The 20,439-nt window shown below is 38.3% G+C and overlaps 1 protein-coding gene across 4 annotated transcripts in view; it reads right to left on the bottom strand.

Moving 5' to 3' along the window:
* The window catches only part of ABL2 (ABL proto-oncogene 2, non-receptor tyrosine kinase), a 94,398-nt gene extending 80,853 nt beyond the window's left edge, over positions 1 to 13,545 (bottom strand). For all 4 annotated transcript variants that reach the window (XM_074349869.1, XM_074349866.1, XM_074349867.1 and 1 more), the window contains exon 1: positions 13,107 to 13,545. In XM_074349869.1, coding sequence (XP_074205970.1) covers positions 13,107 to 13,263 — 157 coding nt within the window. In that variant the 5' untranslated portion in view covers positions 13,264 to 13,545. The remainder of the gene's footprint in view (positions 1 to 13,106) is intronic.
* Between the last annotated feature and the right edge of the window lie 6,894 nt (positions 13,546 to 20,439).

Consider the following 20,439-nt stretch of genomic DNA (forward strand, 5'->3'; position numbering starts at 1 on the left):
CACTCAACTAGAAAACCCAAAAGCTTCAAGAATTGCAAGTGTAAAAAATCTGTTTACACCAGGGAGCAAACACAAAGTCATTCCTGGTAGATCAGTAATCTCTGAAATACAGTTTTTTAAAGAAATATTCTCCTGGTAAGAGTAATTATCTAGCTTTCTTTTATTAATATTCTTCTAAATTCAATTCTAAAAAATACCTGAGAAGGCACAAAACTAGTAATATGAAGGCTAGTCTCAAAATGAACAAAACAGTAATATCTATTAATCCTTAATAAAGTGAATTGTATATATTTTTCCTTCTATTTTATTGTCATGAAAGCTTTGAGAAGACAGTAGAGCATCAGTGCAGAATATCTTCCTTTAGGTGCACCACAAAACTTAAGTCAAGCTCTTCTTCCTACTAGTTATGTGGCCTTAAGGCAGGAGACAGTCTCTCTCAACTACCCATCTTCATCTGTAAAACCAGGAAATATGCGTAGCTTCCAGGCTTGTTCCAGGAGTAAATGATACAGAAGAATAAAGTGTCCAGACACAAGCACCCAATCCTCTCCCAATGCTGTTATGCTAGCTATTATAGCATAATGGTTAAAAGCACAGGTTTCAGAGTTAGACATGCCTTATTTTGAGACCCATTTTCATCACTTATTTGCCAAGGACTAAATGTACTCTACAACTTCAACTGAAGATTTTAATAAGAAACATGTTAATACCAAATACTTTAAATGAGAAAAAATTATTTTAAAAAGGAACAAGTAACAATAATGAAAAACGGTGTCAAATTTATAGTTGCTACAGAAAACTAAAAATACCTATCAGACATTTTGAATATCTGCCTAGCTCACAAAGACCCTCCTGAAACATCCTTCTCACACAGTGGTAGGCCCTGAGCAGCCGAATACATTCTAGATTAGCAGTTCTCAACCAGGGGTGATTTTACCCCCAAGGGGATTTTGGCACTATCTAAAAACACTTTTTGGTTGTTACAGTCAGAAGGTGAATGCTACTGGCATTCAGGTGGTAGGACTGGAGAAGCAGCTAAACACCCTACAATGTACAGGTCAACCTCCACAACAAAGAATCACTCAGCCCAAAATGTCAATATTACAGAAATGATCTGACTACCAATCACAGCAACTCTCCCAGAAATTTGGAACTGAGACTAAGAAATCAAAGTTTACTGTAGACTGTCCTTTTGATCAGAGAAGAGAGTACCAAAAAAAAAAAAAAAAAGGAAAGTATGGTACAAATTGAATGTCTAAGAGAGAAGAACAAGTGAACAAACAGAAGCCAAAACAAGAGACAGAAAATAAATACTGCCTAGCTTCCCAGCAGCTTTCCACTTCCTGCTTCTGGGCCGGCCTGGCTGCATTCCTGTCCTAGAGCCTCCACTATCCCCATATAAATCTTCTACGTATTACACAAACTGTAGTTGGTCTCTACTACTTGCAGCCAAGAGTCCTACTCACACGTATTACCTGCAGGAAACTGCTAAGGTAGAAGAAATGACCACAGCAGAGTATGTAATGGTTCAACACCAGTAAATCAGAAATAAATTTGATGAAACTTCATAATAATGAAAAACCAATGGTGAGGTATTGAAAAATGATCGATGAGAACTAATCTATAAGTATAACAAGAGGAAATAGAAAAGGCAAACAAGGTGGAAACCAGGGATCAGTCAAAATTTCCGAAACTAGAAGGACAACCAAAATCCAGAGATAGGTGGTACATTACATAAAGGTTCAGAAATAATTATTTAAAACAGACTTCTCCTCAAATATCTACCTATCAAACTCTTAAGCTTTAAGAGGAAGAATTTTGTACAACTCAATAACAATTCAATTAAAAAATAGGCCAACACTGAATAGACCTTGGAATTTTTCCAAAGAAGACATATAAATGGCCAAAACAAGTATATAAGAAGGCACTCAGCACCACTAATCACCAAGGATATGCAAATCAAAACCACAATGAGCTATCACACCATACTGGTTAGAATGGCTATCATTTAAAAAAAAAAAAAAAGAGAGAGAGAGAGAGAGAAAAGTGTTCCCAAGGGCGTGGAGAAAACAGACCTTGTGCACAGTTAGTGGAAATGTAAACTGGTGCAGCCGCTATGGAAAACAGTATGGAGGTTCCTCAAAAAATTAAAAATAGCAGTAGCATATGATCCAGTGATCTCACTTTTGGGTTTATACCCAAAAGAAATTAAAACAGGATCTCCAAGGTATATCTGTACTCCCATGTTCACTAAGCATTATTCATAATAGCCAAGATATGGACACTACCTAAGTGTTCATCAACAGATGAATGGATAAAGATGTAGGAGATATATCCCCCCCACATACACACACAATGGAATGTTATTCAGCCATGAGAAAGGAAATCCTGCCATTTGCAACAACTTGGATGAAACCTAAGGGCATTATGTTAAGTGAAATAAGTCAGACAGAAAAAGGCAAATACTGTATGATAACACTTGTATGTGGAATCTAAAAAAGCTGAACTCAAAAACAAGAGAAGAGAGTGGTGGTTAACCAGAGCTAAGAAGTGGGGGAAACGGAGAGATACTGATCAAAGGGTACAAACTTTCAGTTATAAGATTAACAAGTTTTGAAGATCTGATGTACAGCACGGTGATTATAACTAATAATACCATATCATATATTTGAAAGTTGCTGAAAGAGTAGATCTTACATGTTCTCACCACAAAAAAGAAATGGTAATTATGTGACTTGATGGAGGTGTTAGTTAATGCTATGGTGGGAATCATATTGCAATACATAAATGTATCAAATCAACATTTGTGTATCTTAAACTTACACGATTTATGTGTTAATTCTATCCCAATAAAGCTGGAGGAGAAAAAGAGGAAGAATTTTTAAAGTAAAAAGATTTTACATGCTACTAAGAAAGAACAGATAAATATAAAAGGATAAGCATGAACTCAAGACTTGAAAAAGGAACAGCTTAGTAGAAAATCTGCCAGAGCTAGAGCCACCTTAACACAGCCCATGACAAGATGACTTTCCTCACTGAAGACAACTAGTAATTTCAAGAAACAGATAACCTGAAATAATTAGATAAAAGAACTTACAAACCCATTAGAATTTTTCCAAACAGCAGGATTAATAACAGAAGAAATTAAATAGAAATTGAAAACATATAGTGATAAAGACAGAATGAAAACATTATGAAATTCTAAGACTTAAAAGTGCAGTTAGCTTAAAATAGGGTGATGAAAGGAAAAACATACACTGTTTACCTGGATAATAAAGCCAAATTTAAAGTAACTTTTTACCAATCAGTAACCACAAAGAAAACTCAGGTTAATTCAAAGCACCTCTATGAACTAAACTCTGCATTATAACACACAGGTATAATATCCCTAAATGAACTACTTGCTGAATGTATCAATTTATTTAAATACTTTGTGCCTGTTACTGTTAAAAGTACAGGTACTCTGGTGGTGAACAACATCAAATTTCTGCTCTCAGAGCTTACCATTCAAAGCAGAACTGTCCAAGAGAAACACGAGCCACAAGTGTGAGCAAAAATATGTCATTTAAATATTCTGGTAGCTAGGATAAATTTTTTAATCTGTAAAATTAATTTGAATAATCTATTTAATCTAATATATCTAAAACATGTAATCAATATTTAAATTTACATTCATTTCTTTCATACTAAGTTTTTGAAATAGAGTGTGTATTTTAACAGCTCTTCTCAATTAAGACAAAAGACATTTGCTCAACAGTCATATGTGGCTTAGTAGCTGCCGTACTGGACAGTGCCAACCTAGGAAGAGGGGCAGGGACTATTTTTATTTTCATTTCAAATCTTCTCATACTGTTTGACTGTTTATAAATTGTCCACATGTATTTCTGTGAAAAAAATAACTAAAAAAAGAGTTTTCTGGTCAGAGCAAATAGCAACTCCAAGCATCTATTTTATGCAAACCTGTAATCAACCTACTCTCAATATGAAAAATTCAGAATAAACTGTAGTATAGTTATACAATGGAATACTGAGCTATACTATTTCATCATGGATTGTATCTCAAACACACACAGTATAAAAAAATAGTTGCAAGATGATACATCTGGTATAGAACTTATGTAAATCTTTCAGATATATAAAGCTACAAACTGTCACACACACAGGTATGCACACACACTCTACAGATAATTACAAGTGGAATAAAATTCAACTGTGCAGGGGAGGTATAAATACCATCAGGGTAGTATTAACCTAACCTCAGGACACGAAGGGAGAAGAATGGGTTGAAAAGGTCTGCAAAGGGTATTCAACTGTCTTCATGCTTTATTTCTTTTATTAAAAGTGTGACAAAACATTAACGTTTGTTAAATCTGGGTGGCAGGTACCTGGACTTTCTGTTACATGCTGTACTTTTCTGTATGCTTGAAATATTTCCTTTTAAAAAAAAATGCTTTCTTCATATACTAAGAATAGACTTCAGAGTGTACTGGTATCAGAAATTCAACTTCTGATAAATACACATTTTTATAAAAGAAAATATTTTCTTTGTATCTCCTTAAAGTTAAATCTCAGTTTCATAGGATTAATCACTTCACACTGAATCTGGCCTTAGAGTTAGCTAATGGATTATCAACAGAGTTCTAAAAATGTATTGATTCAGAAGCTAAACACAAGTCCAGATGCAATCTGGAGAGAATTCAGAATTCCTCTAAGAGCACCTCCTAGATGCCTGGAGTTGCTGTTTGCTCTGACCAGGAAACCCTTTTCAGTTATTTTTATCAGAGAAATACACACAGACAATTTATAAACAGTCAAAGAGTATGGCAAGATTTGAAATGAAAAGATGTATCCACAGAATACACCTTTTTCATACCTAAATGGTTTACATTTACCAAAATCAATGCTCAAAGATCTCAAATACTGATGTAGCACTGTAACTATGAATTGTCAACATCAGGAATGTATTTTACCAAACTTAATATTCCCCTCAGTGAGAAAATATAAATGGTAAGCTTTATTCTAGATGCTAGTCACCAATAATGACACTTCCTTATGCAAAATGCAGAGAAATAATTTTTCTAGTTGCCCTATTAAAATATACCAGGGAATTTCTCTGAAGACACATTTATAATATATGTATAATATTTATGTGCGTATGTACACATTTCTGTTATATATATACTTGAGATAAATGTACTACATACGCCTTAGCTATTTTGTAGAAAGTAAATGGACAAAACATGTATAATTACTTCCAAAGATAGCAGCCAGAATTCATTAAGAAATAAGGATTGGTGGTCTCCACTACGCCTCCTTCGATTAAATGCCTTACAGTATATTATGTATCATAGACGTATGATAAGGATGAATAGTAACAATAGCTTAAAACTCTTCCAAAATAATCCTTATTTTTAAAAAAAGCTCTCTAGGAATATCAGTTTTAAGAAAATAAAAGTATTGGTAGAACATTACTTCTAAAGAAAATCTGGTTGTCTACCTAGAAAAAGAATTCAAGGAAAAATGACTAGATGCAATATGAGTACAGGAAGGCAACCAGACCCAAGACTGACAAACAAAAATCACTAGTCAACTTATATACTAGCAATAAGCAATTAGCAAATGTACTGCAGAAGAATTACACTTAGAATCACAAAAAAAAATTATAAGATGCCCACAAATAAGCCTTACCAGGAATTTCCAAAAATAATACTAAGGCAATAGAAAATCTTTTACTTAAGGACACAAAAGATGACCTACACTGGCAAAGGGACAACATTTCATTATATGTAAAGACACAATAATGCAACAATGTCAATTCACCTTCAAATTAACCTGTAATACCATACAATCACTAACAAAACCTCATCAAGATTTCAAAACCTTAACAATCTGATCTTAAGAATCTCTGGAAGACATAATATGCAGTAACTTCCAAATAAATTTTGACAAAAAACACAGTAAGGGGGGTTACCCAGATAAACACATATACTTCAAGCTTATAATTCAATTATAATTAAAATTCATTAACAATGTGCAGGAAGAGATAAAGACGAATGGAACCATGGAGAGAATTTTAAAAAGAGTGTACATTTGAGAATTTAACATATGAGAAATAAAGCTCTTCAAAGCAGTGGAAATTGATGAACTATTCAATAATCAGAACAATTGTGGTTCCAACCTCAAATATTAATTTCAAATAGGTTCAAGCTGGTAATAAGAAAAAAAAATATGAGAAGAAAAACAGGAGATCTCTAATAATCTTATAAACAAATATTGATCAGTAAGAAAGTGGTTGGTATCTAAACAAAATGGTTAAAATATACATCCAGAGAATGAAACACTATAAAGCTGTTAAAAAGAACAAGAAATACACACATACTAGCATAGAAAGTTCTTCCAGACATATTAAGTGCAAAAAAACAAATCTCGGAGGGAAAAATTCATTCAGTATAATTATTTACTTGCATTAATGAAGTGGCAAGAGAAGTATTAATATGTACACTCACAGGTATAAATACATAAAAAGTTCTGGAAAATACACATCAAACATGAACAGTAGTTTCCTCTAATAAGGGAATATGCATTGTGGGTAGGAATATCAAAGAGGAGTTTCATGTCTAGTCTAGTCTGTATGATTCTGTATTGATTTTTTTTTTACATTGAGCTACCTCTCTATAAATTTTATATAATTTTAAAATGCAAATTTCAAAATTAATAAAAGAAAGCTACTGTAACAAAAATCTTCAAGTATCAACATTTCTTTCCTACAAGAAACAGATGGGTGCCTGTTAGCACTGCTAGTTTAAGGAAAATGTTTTCTTAGTAATTATCTGGAACCACAAAATGCTAAGTAGCAATCTTTAGTTCTAACTCAGTATTGTTATTTTAATTTGCTAGAATTAGCATAGGGAGGAACATGTTAACAAAACTGTATGTGTACATACTGTATTTTGTATTAAGCCACAGAACATTTTCTTTGACTTTCACCACATCAAGTAAAAGGTTTCTAAACCCTCCCTTCTCCTTGGAAAGCAAACCAGGGAAGATAAATTGCCTGGGCCTGCTGAGATTTGTGTTCTGCTGCATCAAAAGCCAATACTGGCAGAGTTCACTATGGATGGAGCCCACAGCACCACCACCACACTCAGCACATTTACAGCAGGAAGCAGAGGGGAGAAAAGCCCAATACAGTTCTTGTTTTTTTTAAGCAACAAAAATTAAATTTGGTGTAGTAGTATGTTTAATGTGTATTAATATATGCATTTGACTGAAAGTTCAATTAAAAACAATACCGAGAAATCATTCCAATTAGTATAATGACCACAAATTCACATACTGAAATTATGCCCTCAACCGAAAAAGGCAGAGATTAGTAACCAAGAGTTATACAAACTATCACACTTCCCCACTCATAGACACACAGAACAAGACTAGTTTTTTAGCTGTTTCATGAGAATGCTCATCAGTATCTACTTAAGCAGCACCATTCTTCTGGTCGGCAGTTCTATCTAAATTATACCTAAAAGTTCTCTCTGAGACAGTGACATGGGCAATTAGTGAAGAATAACTGAATAAAGAAATGTAGAAAATACTCTGGAGTGTTAAGCTAATTTTTTTTTAAATTCTGTCATCTTACCTAAAAGGGAAAAAAAAAAAGTCCTTATAAATTGCATACTACAATAATAAACTACATGGATTAAGAGGCTACATAGATTTCCAGTACAAGTAGAAAAGAAGTTGTAACATATCAGCAGGGGTAGGGGATACAAAAGTCTTTAAGTAAGAAGTATTAGTAACACCAAGCCTAGAAATTAAGCCAGTAGTTCAACATTACCATGAGATTTCAAATTGCATTGTAAGTGCCTGTTACTCCCTTTGTTAGACCATAATATCTATGTCTCAATCCACAGCCACAGAGTATACAGATCTAACCTTGGCCTACCATTCTGAAAACCTCATCACTGATCTCAAGAGAGATGGGGTGAAAAAGACTAAAAGTCTTCCCATATACACACACATACATATACTTATGTATACATACATAAACCCCCAAAGGTAACCAGGCACCATCTTAAACCACAACTACAGAATCACAAACAGGTATCCCAATTTCTTTGGTCTCTAATCTTTCTCAATTTAAGCTAGTAGGGTTTTACGAGCTTAAATGAAAAAAAAAAAAAAAAACTGGTATTAAGTACTTACAATATGCCTGGCACACAGCACTCAATAGCTGGCAAATATTTCTTCACAGCTTCTTCCAGGGACTAAGGCCCACTGTAAGTCTGTCAGCAAAACCCTATGTGTCCTACCTACCTTTTCCCTGATAATCAAGATTCTTTCAAAAATGCATCTCTCAACAGACCTTCAACATATAAACTCTCAGAGATAAAAAAAAAAAAAAAAAGTTGAGGCCAAAGCATCTCTTCCTGCCACAAAAAGGTGGCATAAAGCAGTGGACACTTGCATGTGGACACTAGACTTGGAACAAATGGACTTTTGAAGCTGTTTTAAGTGGAAGACAGTCAATACATTATGTTTTCTGACAATTGACAATCTTTGAATTACTTTTGATCTGCTACTCTTCTTAAACTCCCATTACCAATGGTTCTCAAAGTGTGGCCCCCAACCAGCAGCATCCTGAAAATTTGTCAGAAATGCCACTTCTCAAATCCCATCTCAGACTTAAATAAGAAACTCTGGGGGTGGGACCCAGCAATCTGGGTCTCCCCACTGAAGTTTAAGAACTGTTCTATATGATTTGATAATGTATCTACAGTGAAGCTCCAAATTTATCTATTCCAGAAGAAATCTGTTAAGGCCGATGAGGTTAACATTCTTAAGTATTTTGAAATCTCATATGCATAGTATATGAGAAAAAGCTCAATGTGACTCATAAAATTAAGAATATAAAAGTTCTACTAAAACATGCTTTTAACAAGAAACTTTGTAATCAGAGGCAAAAATGATACAGAGAGCCACAAAAAGGTCTTAAAAAGGATGTCAGATGAAGAAGATTACAATATAAAAAGTCATTAAATACTAACTAGTAAACAAATGTGCCAGCTTAGAATGAGGTCTCAACCCAAACTTTACATTTGCATTGGCCTGTGTTTCTGGTTCAGCTTCTCTGAAGGAAAAACATCCGTATGAAGAGAGTAAGAAAGAATCAGGATACATCATCTTAAGAGGATAGCATTTACTTTCAGAGGAAGGCAGGCCCAAGGTGATTTCAGATCCCAAAAATTTCCCTACCTTTTTGTCACTTTCTTAAAGTCCTTTAATAATTAAGAGTCACTTGAAAGAAAAATAGAGACTTAGCGAAAACAGAGACTTCACATTTTAAGGTTAATTTTTAATAGCATTTTCAGCAAATGAGTGAAAGAAGGAAGTAAAGCTGAAATGAAATCACTCAGTTATTGTGAGGTATGTCAGATATTAAAGACAAGGAAGTATCCAGCCCTAGATTACTAGTCATGGAACATCAGCTCACCAAGAAGGTTCAACAGCAGAGTTCAAGAGAGTCACGAAGCACTCACCCCTCTCACACCAAAAACATCCCAATTATTTTTATGCCTTTTAAATTACATTCACAAAAAGCATGTTTGGCAAGGCAAATTACTATAACTTACCCACATATTAATCAAAAAATACCATTCTCATTTTCAATGAGAAAATACCTTTTCCTTTTTCTACACAAGAAAAATCACTGATTCTGATAAACCATTTCTATATCATATGTACATTTTTACTGACTAACTACATATAATATTTGATCTGTATTTAAATTTACATGTAAATTCAACAGCCTGTCAGACCTAACTTTCATACATGAAATTATGTGCTAATATCTCAATACCTGAAACTCAAGACAGTGATTTGTATACCAGTTCTAGGACTCAGGTTTTTTGTGTAAATGTCAAACGATAGGTCCATCGAGAAGCTTGTGAATCTAATTCAATTCATTCATTCAATTCAGAATCTACCATGTGTTTCTAAGCAGTGGTTCTCACCTAGGGGCAACTTTGCTCACCAGGGGACATCTAGCAATGCCTGGAACAATTTCTGATTGTCACAACTGGAGGGGAGGGTGTTTTCCACAAAGGGGTGCTACTGGCATCTAGTGAGTAGAGACCAGGGATGCTGCTAAATTAAACATCTTACAAAACACAGGACAGCCCCCCACAAAAAAAAGTTATCTACTCCAAAATGTCAATACCACCAAGGTTGAGACATTCTGATCTACAGAGGTTTAGAAACACCCACCCATCTAAAAACAGTACTCACTTCACCTTTGTTTCCCATATTATTTGCAAATTCTATTCTTTTCATACTAGTCTTTGTCAACCCCTATTCTCATCCTTTCAATCAACTTCTAACTTCCAAACTTGTCAATACAGCCAATTTCAAAACCTTATAGTCTTTGACTCACCCCTATTTTTAATAATAATAGTAGCAGCAGTACTAGTAGTAATGATCAGAGCTAACACATAGTTAGCCCTTACTACCTGCCAGGCACTATCCTAAGTGCCCTGCATATATTAACTCATTTAGTCTAGGTACTACTATTACCAGGTATTCTTCTTATCCCCACTTTACAAATGGAGAATCCAAGGCACCAAAAGGTTAAATAACTTGTCCAGGTCACACGGATAATAAGCAGCCAAGCCAGGTTTCAAATCCAGGCAGAATGGCTCCAGAGTTCATGCCCTTAATAAGAATTCCAAAGTGGTCTCTCTTCTTGTATCCTCTGTATCAAATCATAAAGACTGTAAGTTCCACAAGGACAGGGACCTTGTTAGACTCACAGCAACATCCTCAGAGCTCAGTACGTAACAGGTGCTCAAAAAACTTTTCTTTGTTCAATGAATGAAATAGCCCTTAAATTTACCCCTCCTGTTTCCACTGCCTCCACTCAAGGCCCCATCTTTCAGCTATTCATTCTCGGTTTGTTTACATACCCTATTAAACTAGCCAGTCAGGTAAACTGATATAAACTCCTCTGCATATTTTCAATAACCCAAAGTATTCAAAGTTTTCTTCCCATTGCTTCTCAATTAGAATCATAAAATCTTAGAGTCAGAAGGTACTTTAGAGATCATTCAGTCCAACATTTAACAGATAAGGAAACCCCAAAATAGTGAGTAAATCACCCAATCAGGTAGATCTAGGACCAGAACTTGATTCTTGCAATTTTTGCTCTAGATTTTCACTCCTGGAGGATTTGCTTCACTCATGACAGATGTCTCCTCACTATTCCATCAACAAATTATGTTCATTTCAATTGTTCACGCTTAAATTGTTTCTCCTGCACAGTCTGTCCTCTTTTTCTTGCTCCATAGATCCAAATCCTATCCATCCTTCAAAATTTCTTCCTATTCCATTCTTCATGACTTCCTTCTCTGAAAATCTTTTGTCCTGAAAAAAGATGCTAGAGAAAGAGGATCACCATTGCCTACTAGGTCAAGTTTAACACATAATAACAACTCCCATAAAGCAAAACTACTTGGATCATTTCTTCCCTGAAAACTATTCACCCATTCTTTACACCTGTGTTTCAGGAAGTGATTTCAGTAAAGACTAACGTATATGGCACCTTCATAAAATGTTCCTATACCTGGGAGTGAACTTCACGCACATCCTTAATAGTAGACACGTAACGTCTGAATGGCCCCAAATCACCTCTCTTTTCCATTAAGAAATTCAGCTTACTCACAAAGTCCAAACCCAGAACTCTGACACTACTCACCTAGCAGCCACAGCTTCTAGGGTCCATCTCTTTCTTTGCATACCATCTGTTTTTACTTCCTCTAAAACTGCATTTCTAAGGAATAATTCACACTTCTTTTTCTTCCTCCTCTTTCCAACACTATGCAACATAGAATAACCCTGTCTCTTTTATCTTCTATTATGTTCCATATTCCTCTCCAGTGAAACTCCCAATTTGTTACCTCTAATCCAACCTCAGCTATCCAGTCTTTTATACTGAAGTCACCTCTCTCTCTTCTGCCTCTCTCAGGTCTTAGGGCATTTCAACCCCCATGAAGGTTAATTTTGTTTTTCCCTCCTCTCCACTATTCCTTCCTCCAGACAAACCGCCTAAAGAGTGGTGTGGGTGCAGCTCAGAGTAAAGTACAAAAGGAACCACTGGGCTGTAGGAAAAAAAAAATATACTAGAACTCCTATTACGCACTTTTTTTTCCACATCCTTTCTTAAATTCTGTTTCTATGTACGCTGTAAGTTACACATCAGTACAACAGGACAAGTATATAACTAATAAAGATACATAAACATTTGGAGTGTATGACCAAAACAGTTTGGAGATAACTACTCTAAAAGTATCTTGATAATGAGCCCAAAGTAATAGGTTCCAGACTATATAAAGAACATAAGTATCTACGTATACATGCACACACAGTAGGAAGGAAAACTCACGTTCGTATCCAAAGTCCTAACCATGACCACCAACCTCTAACCCCTGCGAGTCATCTGAGAACTGTGTCCTACTCAAACAAGCAAAAACAGAGAATGGTTTGGCAAAGCCCTTCATTTCCAGCTTGGGGGAAAAAAAAATCAAAGTTCTGAGATACTACCTTTATCTTTCCCACAGAAGGGTATTTCAGGGCACAGTTCACTATCCTGACACAGCTTATCGCCTGACTTATACATATACTTCCTACGCTACTCTGTCCTGACATTCAGTTCCTATTTCCCGATCCCTCGAGGCACAACTCCCTTCATTAACCGATTTATACTAACACCTGGATTGAGCTCACACCTCCCTTTATCTCTCTCTCCCCCGGGGATACTATCCACCGTCCTCCCGGAGGCGCAGAGTCCCGTCCCAGCGTAGAGGACAGTCCATCCAAGGTCCCTAAGACCACTTCTCTTTCCTTCACTCCCAGGAGCTGCCAGCCAGGCTGGAAACGGGAGGGGGGAGGGGTGTGACTCGCCTCCCGTGACTGGCCCAGATGGCAGCGATCCGCCCCCACTCCCGGGCACCCCTCCACCCCTCGACCCCCCAGGGCTGCCTGTCTGCCTCCCTCCCTGGCCCAACCCCACCCCCAGCCTCCCCCACGCCCTCACGCCGGCTCCCGGACGCACTCACCATGCTGGGTGAAGATATTGAAGCCGGCCTCTGCGGTGCGCCCCGCCAGGTCCCGCCTGCGGCCGGAGGGCCTGGCTGCACTGCTGCCCCGGATCCCGCGGGGTTGCGACTGCTGAAGCCCCGGAGCCTCCCCGACGCGGCCCACCTGCTGCCCCATCCCTGCGCTCGCGTACTCCCGCGCCCCCGCGACCCCTGGTCACATTCCTCCTCGGCTCCGGCCTCGGGCTCCAGGCGCTGCTCCGGCCTCTCCTTCCCAGTCCAGGCCCCGGCCCTGAGCGGTCGGGCAGCCGGCGGCTCCGCACCGGGACTCCTCACGGCAGCCGCCGCGCTGCCTCTCGGCACCTCACAGACTCTCCTTCTCCCTCCCCATCCCGCGGCTCCGCGCCCCCAACGCTGCTGCTGCCGCCGCCGCCATCTTTAAACCACCGAGCACTGAGAGAGCGTGGGACAGAGCGTCTCCCGCCCCCGACCCGACCAGTCACCTCCGCCACTCGGAGGGAGGGCTTCCCAGAGGCCCCGCCCCGCCCCGCGCCGGCCCCGCCCCGCCGGCCCACGCGCCCCCGCCTCCCCGCAGGGTGGGTCCCGCGTACCCACCTCATTGGCACGTCTAGCGCAGATTCAGGTTTTTCGGCCGCTGGGTTTCTTCGCGGCACCTGGGCCTCCCACGTCTGAATCCTTCCTAGCCGACCCCTCCCACTTTCCGCTCTACACACTACCGCTTTTTGCGGGGTTGGTCGGTCTAAAGCCTTCCTTGTCCCACCTCCACCTGTCAAATCTATCAGTCACACTGAGCGCCCCAGGTGCACAGCTCATGAACAGGCACAGTTGGATCAGAAAAGCACAAGGCTTTCCATGCTTGCCATCCAGGTGAGGAGCTCTAAAATGCCTAGGAGAATTCATTTAAATACGCTTGTCAGCAGCAGACCTACAGTGAAAATTAAGTTATACAAATTTACCTGGAGATAGTAATAAAGTACATTGTTATTTCATTGTGATTTTTTGAAATTATTACATGATGTCAAGTTGCACTCGCTCGGTTTTCTGCTCTCTACAGTCTAATTGGAGAAGCAGTTGTGACCCCATTCCTCGTTATTATATTACCATAAATGCCTCTTGAACTCCTTTACCATCTAACCACGTATGTTTCTGTTACCCTTACACTGCTTGACAGTAAAGCTAATCTGCCCACTGCCATGCTTTATATACGGTGTACGTGGTCAGATCTTCTTTTGATGACAAAGGAGGAAAAAAATACTGTCTTTGACCCTCTTTCTGAGTTGAAATTTACTCATCTTCAATTTATATTGTCTAAAAAGAGTGACTCAAGCAAAACAAATGTTTTTCATCTGCACACATAAGCATATATATGTATAAGTATTCACTTTTCACTTGTCATCTACCCACCCCCGCATGTTTTGGCATCTTAATATTGATCCAGTTTTTTACACTCTCGAAGAACTTGGTAATTATTCTTTAGCTATTCCTCTGGCTTCTCTGTTTTCTTTATAAAGAGTATCAGTTTTGGAAATCCCACACTGAAATTTTGCTTTAAATTAAAGCAGAGAGTATGGAAACCATTGCAAAGAAGCAACAAACCAGCCATTGGGAAGATAGGTTTCTAGGGGGGGAAGGTGAATGTAGCTCTCCTTTAATGTCTTTCATAGAACCAGGCTGACCTTAGATGAACCATCCACTGACATTGATACTCACCACTATAAGAGTGCTATGAAATTATTCCATTGCCATCCAGGGTATGACCAGAAATTAATGAAATTGCTCACCAAATGGGAACAAAAACAGTATGCTTTAGCACTGGATACAATGTGAATTTTCCATTTGGATCAAAGTTTTCCTGTGTTTAAAATACTTAGTGTTTCCTTTTAATTCCTAAAGTACTTGCAACTACTGGAAAAAAAAAATTCATTCACAAGGGATAAAGTTGATCATAGAGCCAGAATTTGGTTCGGTGTTTTTATTATCTGAGAGAATTTAATTCAGGGGTAATGATCTGGCTCTGCTAATTCATGCAGAGTTTATAATGGATGAGTACAGTATAGTGCTCCTGGTAAAGGCAGGGACTCTGAAGCCAGGCTACTTGAGTTCAAAACTGGGCTCTGATACTTCTTAGCTGTTTGCTCTTGGGTACATACTTAACCTCTTTGTGCATCAGTTCCTCATCTGCAAAGTGATAATAATAACAACAGTACCTACCTTACAGAGCTGTTGTGAGAATTAAATTGGTTAATGTTAATAAAACACTTAAAACAGTATTTGGCATATAATAAGAGCCATGCAAGCACTTACTATTAGTACAAAAAAAGGTAATATTTTCAGAAATCCATCTTTTCCAGGCCTAATTTTTTCAGGAGGCACATGCTTAAATCATGGAGCAAATTCTACAGTATTTATTCAGGTGAGCCCCCCTCCACCACCTGCCACCTTGCATTTAACTAGAAACAAAAATACCAATCAACCAATAAAAACACGTAGAATCACATATCACTTCGTTAGTCATTCCAACATGATCATCACCAGCGACCCGCTCACGTGAACATGTGAAAAATTACCTTTGCTTGGCATATGAAGATAGCAAAGATTCTTGAGATCCTGCCTAGACCAAAGCAAATATCCTGTAAGTGGAGACTTAGGATACAGGTATTATCTTGTAAATGTTTTTCAAAGTGAAATGGGAATATTCAGAATTGGGGTTGGGGAGTGATAGGCTGGGGAGAAACCTACTAATTTAGGTATGGGACACTATTTCATCTCGATATAACAAAGCCAAAGTGACTTGCCTGAGAATTACATTTCAACACTTAAAATATTTACAACAATCCCAAGCATTACTATCTCAAACTAAATTAAGGGCAGCTGTGAGCTCCTGGCGGGTACAGAAACCAGGTGAAAAAAAGTAGCAGGGATTGTGCACAGCAGCACAGGGACAGCCTCACTTGAGCAATGGCCAGGGGATTGCATGAAAAATCAAACACATTACCATCATCAACAAGACATATTGAAGACACAAACCCTCAGCATCTTCACCTTCCCTATAATAGGAGCAACACCACTATTTCCAGAAGCAAGGAGCTTATAAGCAATGCCTCACTGATCCCTGTCTTAATCGAACTGGACTTCCAAGCTATTGCCCCATTCTTACACTATCTCCCACACTGACTTCTTTCTCTACATCTGTATGGACACAGTTCATATGGACTCAGGTCATCTCTCTGCTGATATCTCCTGTGACTTGCCTTTTCTTTCTAGGTTCCCTCACCTTTAGCACCAAGCAATTCACTAAAACAAAAATACTTCTCCCTCTCATTGCTTTGCGCGAGCTTCCCCTCCCCTTCATTATTTACAATGTCTAATTTTTTCACCTAATGTTTCAAAATCATTTTCCAGGACACACTGGATTATGATTGCATAATGTTCATCAGCTCCTGTTCCTCAAACGCCTACCCCCATCTGCGGCAGACATATAAGTTTTATCCAATAAGCCTATTTCTAGGATGTCTTCTTTTTAGTTCTGACTTTTACAATATGCAGATTATCCCCCAATATGACTCCCAAGTGACTCCCTTTACAGGATTCAGGATTCTACTCAAATCCTGCTTCCTTCTCAGGAAAATCTCAGACTTACTCATAGAGATAAAATCGTTTCCCTGTACCCTGCTTAATCCATACGTAAAACAACCACAGCTAGTAACAACTCTTTCCCTATAAAGTTCAATTACCTTCCTCCACACCCTTAAATGTGTTTAATTGTAATACTTGGCTCAAAGTCATAAGGCTGAAAAGAACCTTACAGGTCACCTCGGTTAATCTTCTCGATTTCCCGCTACAATAACTCCAGGGAGGGAGCCCTTTATTCTGAAGGGTTCTAATTGTTAGAACCTAAAGATAAACTGACACATGCCACCCTGAAGCTTCCACCTGTCCCACCCCTGGTCCTAGTTCTACCCAGTAGCTACACAGAACAAATCTCACTTTTCTCCTACACAACAGCCCTTTAAATATTTGAGAGCTGTCATATTTCTCAGAATCTTTTCTTTTACTGTATGATGCAGAATGCTTGCTTGTATAGTTGTTTATCTCTATTTACATTACCTACATGGGCTCAAAATGTTTAAATAAATTGGAAGAAAAAAATGGCATTTTATATGCAGCATTTTCTTTTTTCTTTTTTTCACCTTGAGATTTAATTGACATACAGCATTGCCTTAGGTATACAGCACATTGATTTGATACACTTTTATATTACAAAATGATTACCACCATAGAGTTAGCTAACACATCCAGCAGTTCACAAAATTGCCATTTCTTTTTTGTGGTAAGAACAGTTAAGTTCAACTTAGCAGCTTTTAAGTATGTAATACAGTATTATTAGCTATAATCGCTGTGCTGTACATTGGATCCCCGGAACTACTTATTTACCTTGTAACTGGAAGTGTGTACCATTTGACCAATACCTTCCCCTCAGCCCCCCAGCCCCTGCTAACCACCACTCTAGTCTCTGTTTTTATGAGTTTGGCTTTTTAAGTTTCCGCATAGAAATGATATCATACAGTATTTTTCTTTATCTGTCTAACATATTTCACTTAACACAATTCCCTCAGGATCAATTTATGTTGTTGCAAATGGAAAGATTTTCTTCCTTCTCATGGCTGAATAAAATTCCACTGTATATACAGGCATACCTCATTTTATTATTCTTTGCTTTATTGCACTTCATAGATACTGCATTTTTTTTCACAAATTGAAGGTTTGTAACAACCCTATATCAAGCAAGTCTATTGGTGCCATTTTTCCAATAACATTTGCTCACTTCGTGTCTCTGTATCACATTTTGGTAATTCCGGAAACACATCGAACTTTTTCGTTATTACTGTATTTGTTATGGTGATCTGTGATCAGTGATCTTTGATGTTACTGCTATGACTCACTGGCTCAGATGATGGTTAGCATTTTTAGCAATAAAGTATTTTTTAATTACTTGATAGACTACAGTATGGTGTCAACATAACTTTTCATATGCACTGGAAAACCAAAAAACTCAAGTGACTTGCTTTATTGCAGTGGTCTGGAAGCAAACCTGTAGTATCTCCTGAGGTGTACCTATATGTAGCACATCTTTTTTATCCATTCTTTTTAAGCTGTTTGTGCCTGCAGTACTTTGGGTTTTGTTTATGTGTGGTTTGTCTCTGCATTGTTGTCGTATTAAATTTTTAAAGGCCTAGAGAGTGCCAAATACAGTTCCATTTACAGAGCGACATTTTAAGTTTTTTTGGATGATAATGAGGAGAAGGATGTTAAGTCTTATCTGGCTGGGACAGAATAAGTGATTCTCTTTGAAGATAAGGAGGTGGATTAAATGTCCTCGTGTTCCTTTTAGCCCCAAGGGTCTATGATTCAGTATTTCTTTGATTAAAAAATTTTATAAATTATTAAAAGGCTATTTCAAACAATTGGCAAAGTGCTATATGAATGTTGCTAGTAGCAGGAATAGCATCTATTCATTTTAAATTTATAAATTAGTGCTCCTTTTCTACGGCAATAATGAAATAGCTGACTAAACAGTCCATTTAACATGTGGCTTATCACCAAGCAGTGTAGTGGAATTGAGCCTGGTTTAGAATTTATGTGAAAAGGGTTTTTTTCAGTTATCTGTTGCGGAATAGGAAACTACCCCAAAATCTAGTGGCCTAAAACAATACTGATTTATTATGTCTTGCAACTCTGCGGATCATCTGCATAGTTCTGCCAATTTCACCTCGGCTCAGTCATCTAACAGCACCCTGCTGGGGGGTCAGCTGAGCTGGAAGGTTGGCAATGGCCTCATTCACGTATCTGGCCGTTGGTGATGCTGTGTTGGGTCTCCTCCGTCAGCCTCTTGTTGAGGGCCGCGTTATAACCCTCCTCCCTCCCACTCCTGTGTTAAAGCCCTGACCTCTAGTACCTCACAATGTGCCCGTGTTTGAGACAGGATCTTTAAAGTGGTGAATAAGTTAAAATGAGGCCCTTAAGGTGGGCCCTCATCCAACATGACTAGTGTCCTTATAAAAAGAGGAAGTTTGGACACAGCCACGCAGAAGGAAGACCACGTGGAGACACAACGAAGAAGACGGCCATCTACGAGCCAGGGAGAGGCATCAGAAGAAACCAGCCCTGCTGACACTTGATGTTGGGCTTCCAGCCTCCAGGACATCAAGAAAATAAATTTCCGTTGTTTAACTCACCCTACCCGTGGCACTTTGTTATGGCAGCCCCAGCAAACTAGTGCAAACAATCTAACCTACTGGAGAATAAGAGATGTATTCGTTTACTAGGACGGCTATAACAAAGAACCACAGAAGGGGGACTTAACAGAAATTTGCTTTCTCACAGTTCTGGAGGCTTGAAGTTGAAGATCAAGGTGTCAGCGGGGTTGGTTCTCTTGACTGAAAAAAAAATACACAACCTAAAAAGGGAGACTTTTTTTTTTGAACAATATAACATTCTTTATTGATTTATAATCATTTTACAATGTTGTGTCAAATTCCAGTGTAGAGCACAATTTTTCAGTTATACATGAACATATATATATTTATTGTCACATTTTTTTCTCTGTGAGCTACCATAAGATCTTGTGTATATTTCCCTGTGCTATACAGTATAATCTTGTTTATCTATTCTACAATTTTGAAATCCCATCTATCACTTCCCACCCTCCACCCCCTTGAGACTTATGTTTTATGTGGCAGACTTTCTGATGACTTCAAGCCTGGGAGATGGCCTCTCATGTTGCTCTAAGGGACTGCTCTGAAAAGGTAAGGGAGGAGCCAGGATATATGAGTTTTTGCAACAAAGACCAGGTAGTCAGAACATCAAAAGATTAGTGTTAATTAAAGAAAACCAGGTATCTCAAGTTAAGGAATTTAGTGCTTTTCTGTGTATAGGAAGATGCAAAATTCTGGGCTCATTGAACTCTTTCATTCCTTTGATATGCACCTTAGCCATCGAGGGCCAATATCCTGTGCCTCCCAGTGGGGGCACCACTGGGGGTGGCTGCAGTGGCTGATGGCTGGATGGTAGCACCATCAGGGGCAGTTGCAATGTGATGGCTTGACGGCTGCAACATCTTTTGTTTGCTCATATGGCAGGCAATATTTTTTGTTCACAGTTTCCTCTGAGGGCTTCGAGGAAGAATCTGTTCTTTGCCTCTCTCCTAGCTTCTGGTGGTTTCCTGGTAACCTTTGGTATTCCTTAATGCATAGCATCACCCCATCTCTGCCTTTATGTTCACATGGCATTCTCCTTGTGTGTGTATCTGTGTCGGCTTCTTCTTTTTATAAGG

Source organism: Camelus bactrianus, chromosome 21, assembly GCF_048773025.1.
Source record: "Camelus bactrianus isolate YW-2024 breed Bactrian camel chromosome 21, ASM4877302v1, whole genome shotgun sequence".
Lineage (NCBI taxonomy): Eukaryota > Metazoa > Chordata > Mammalia > Artiodactyla > Camelidae > Camelus > Camelus bactrianus.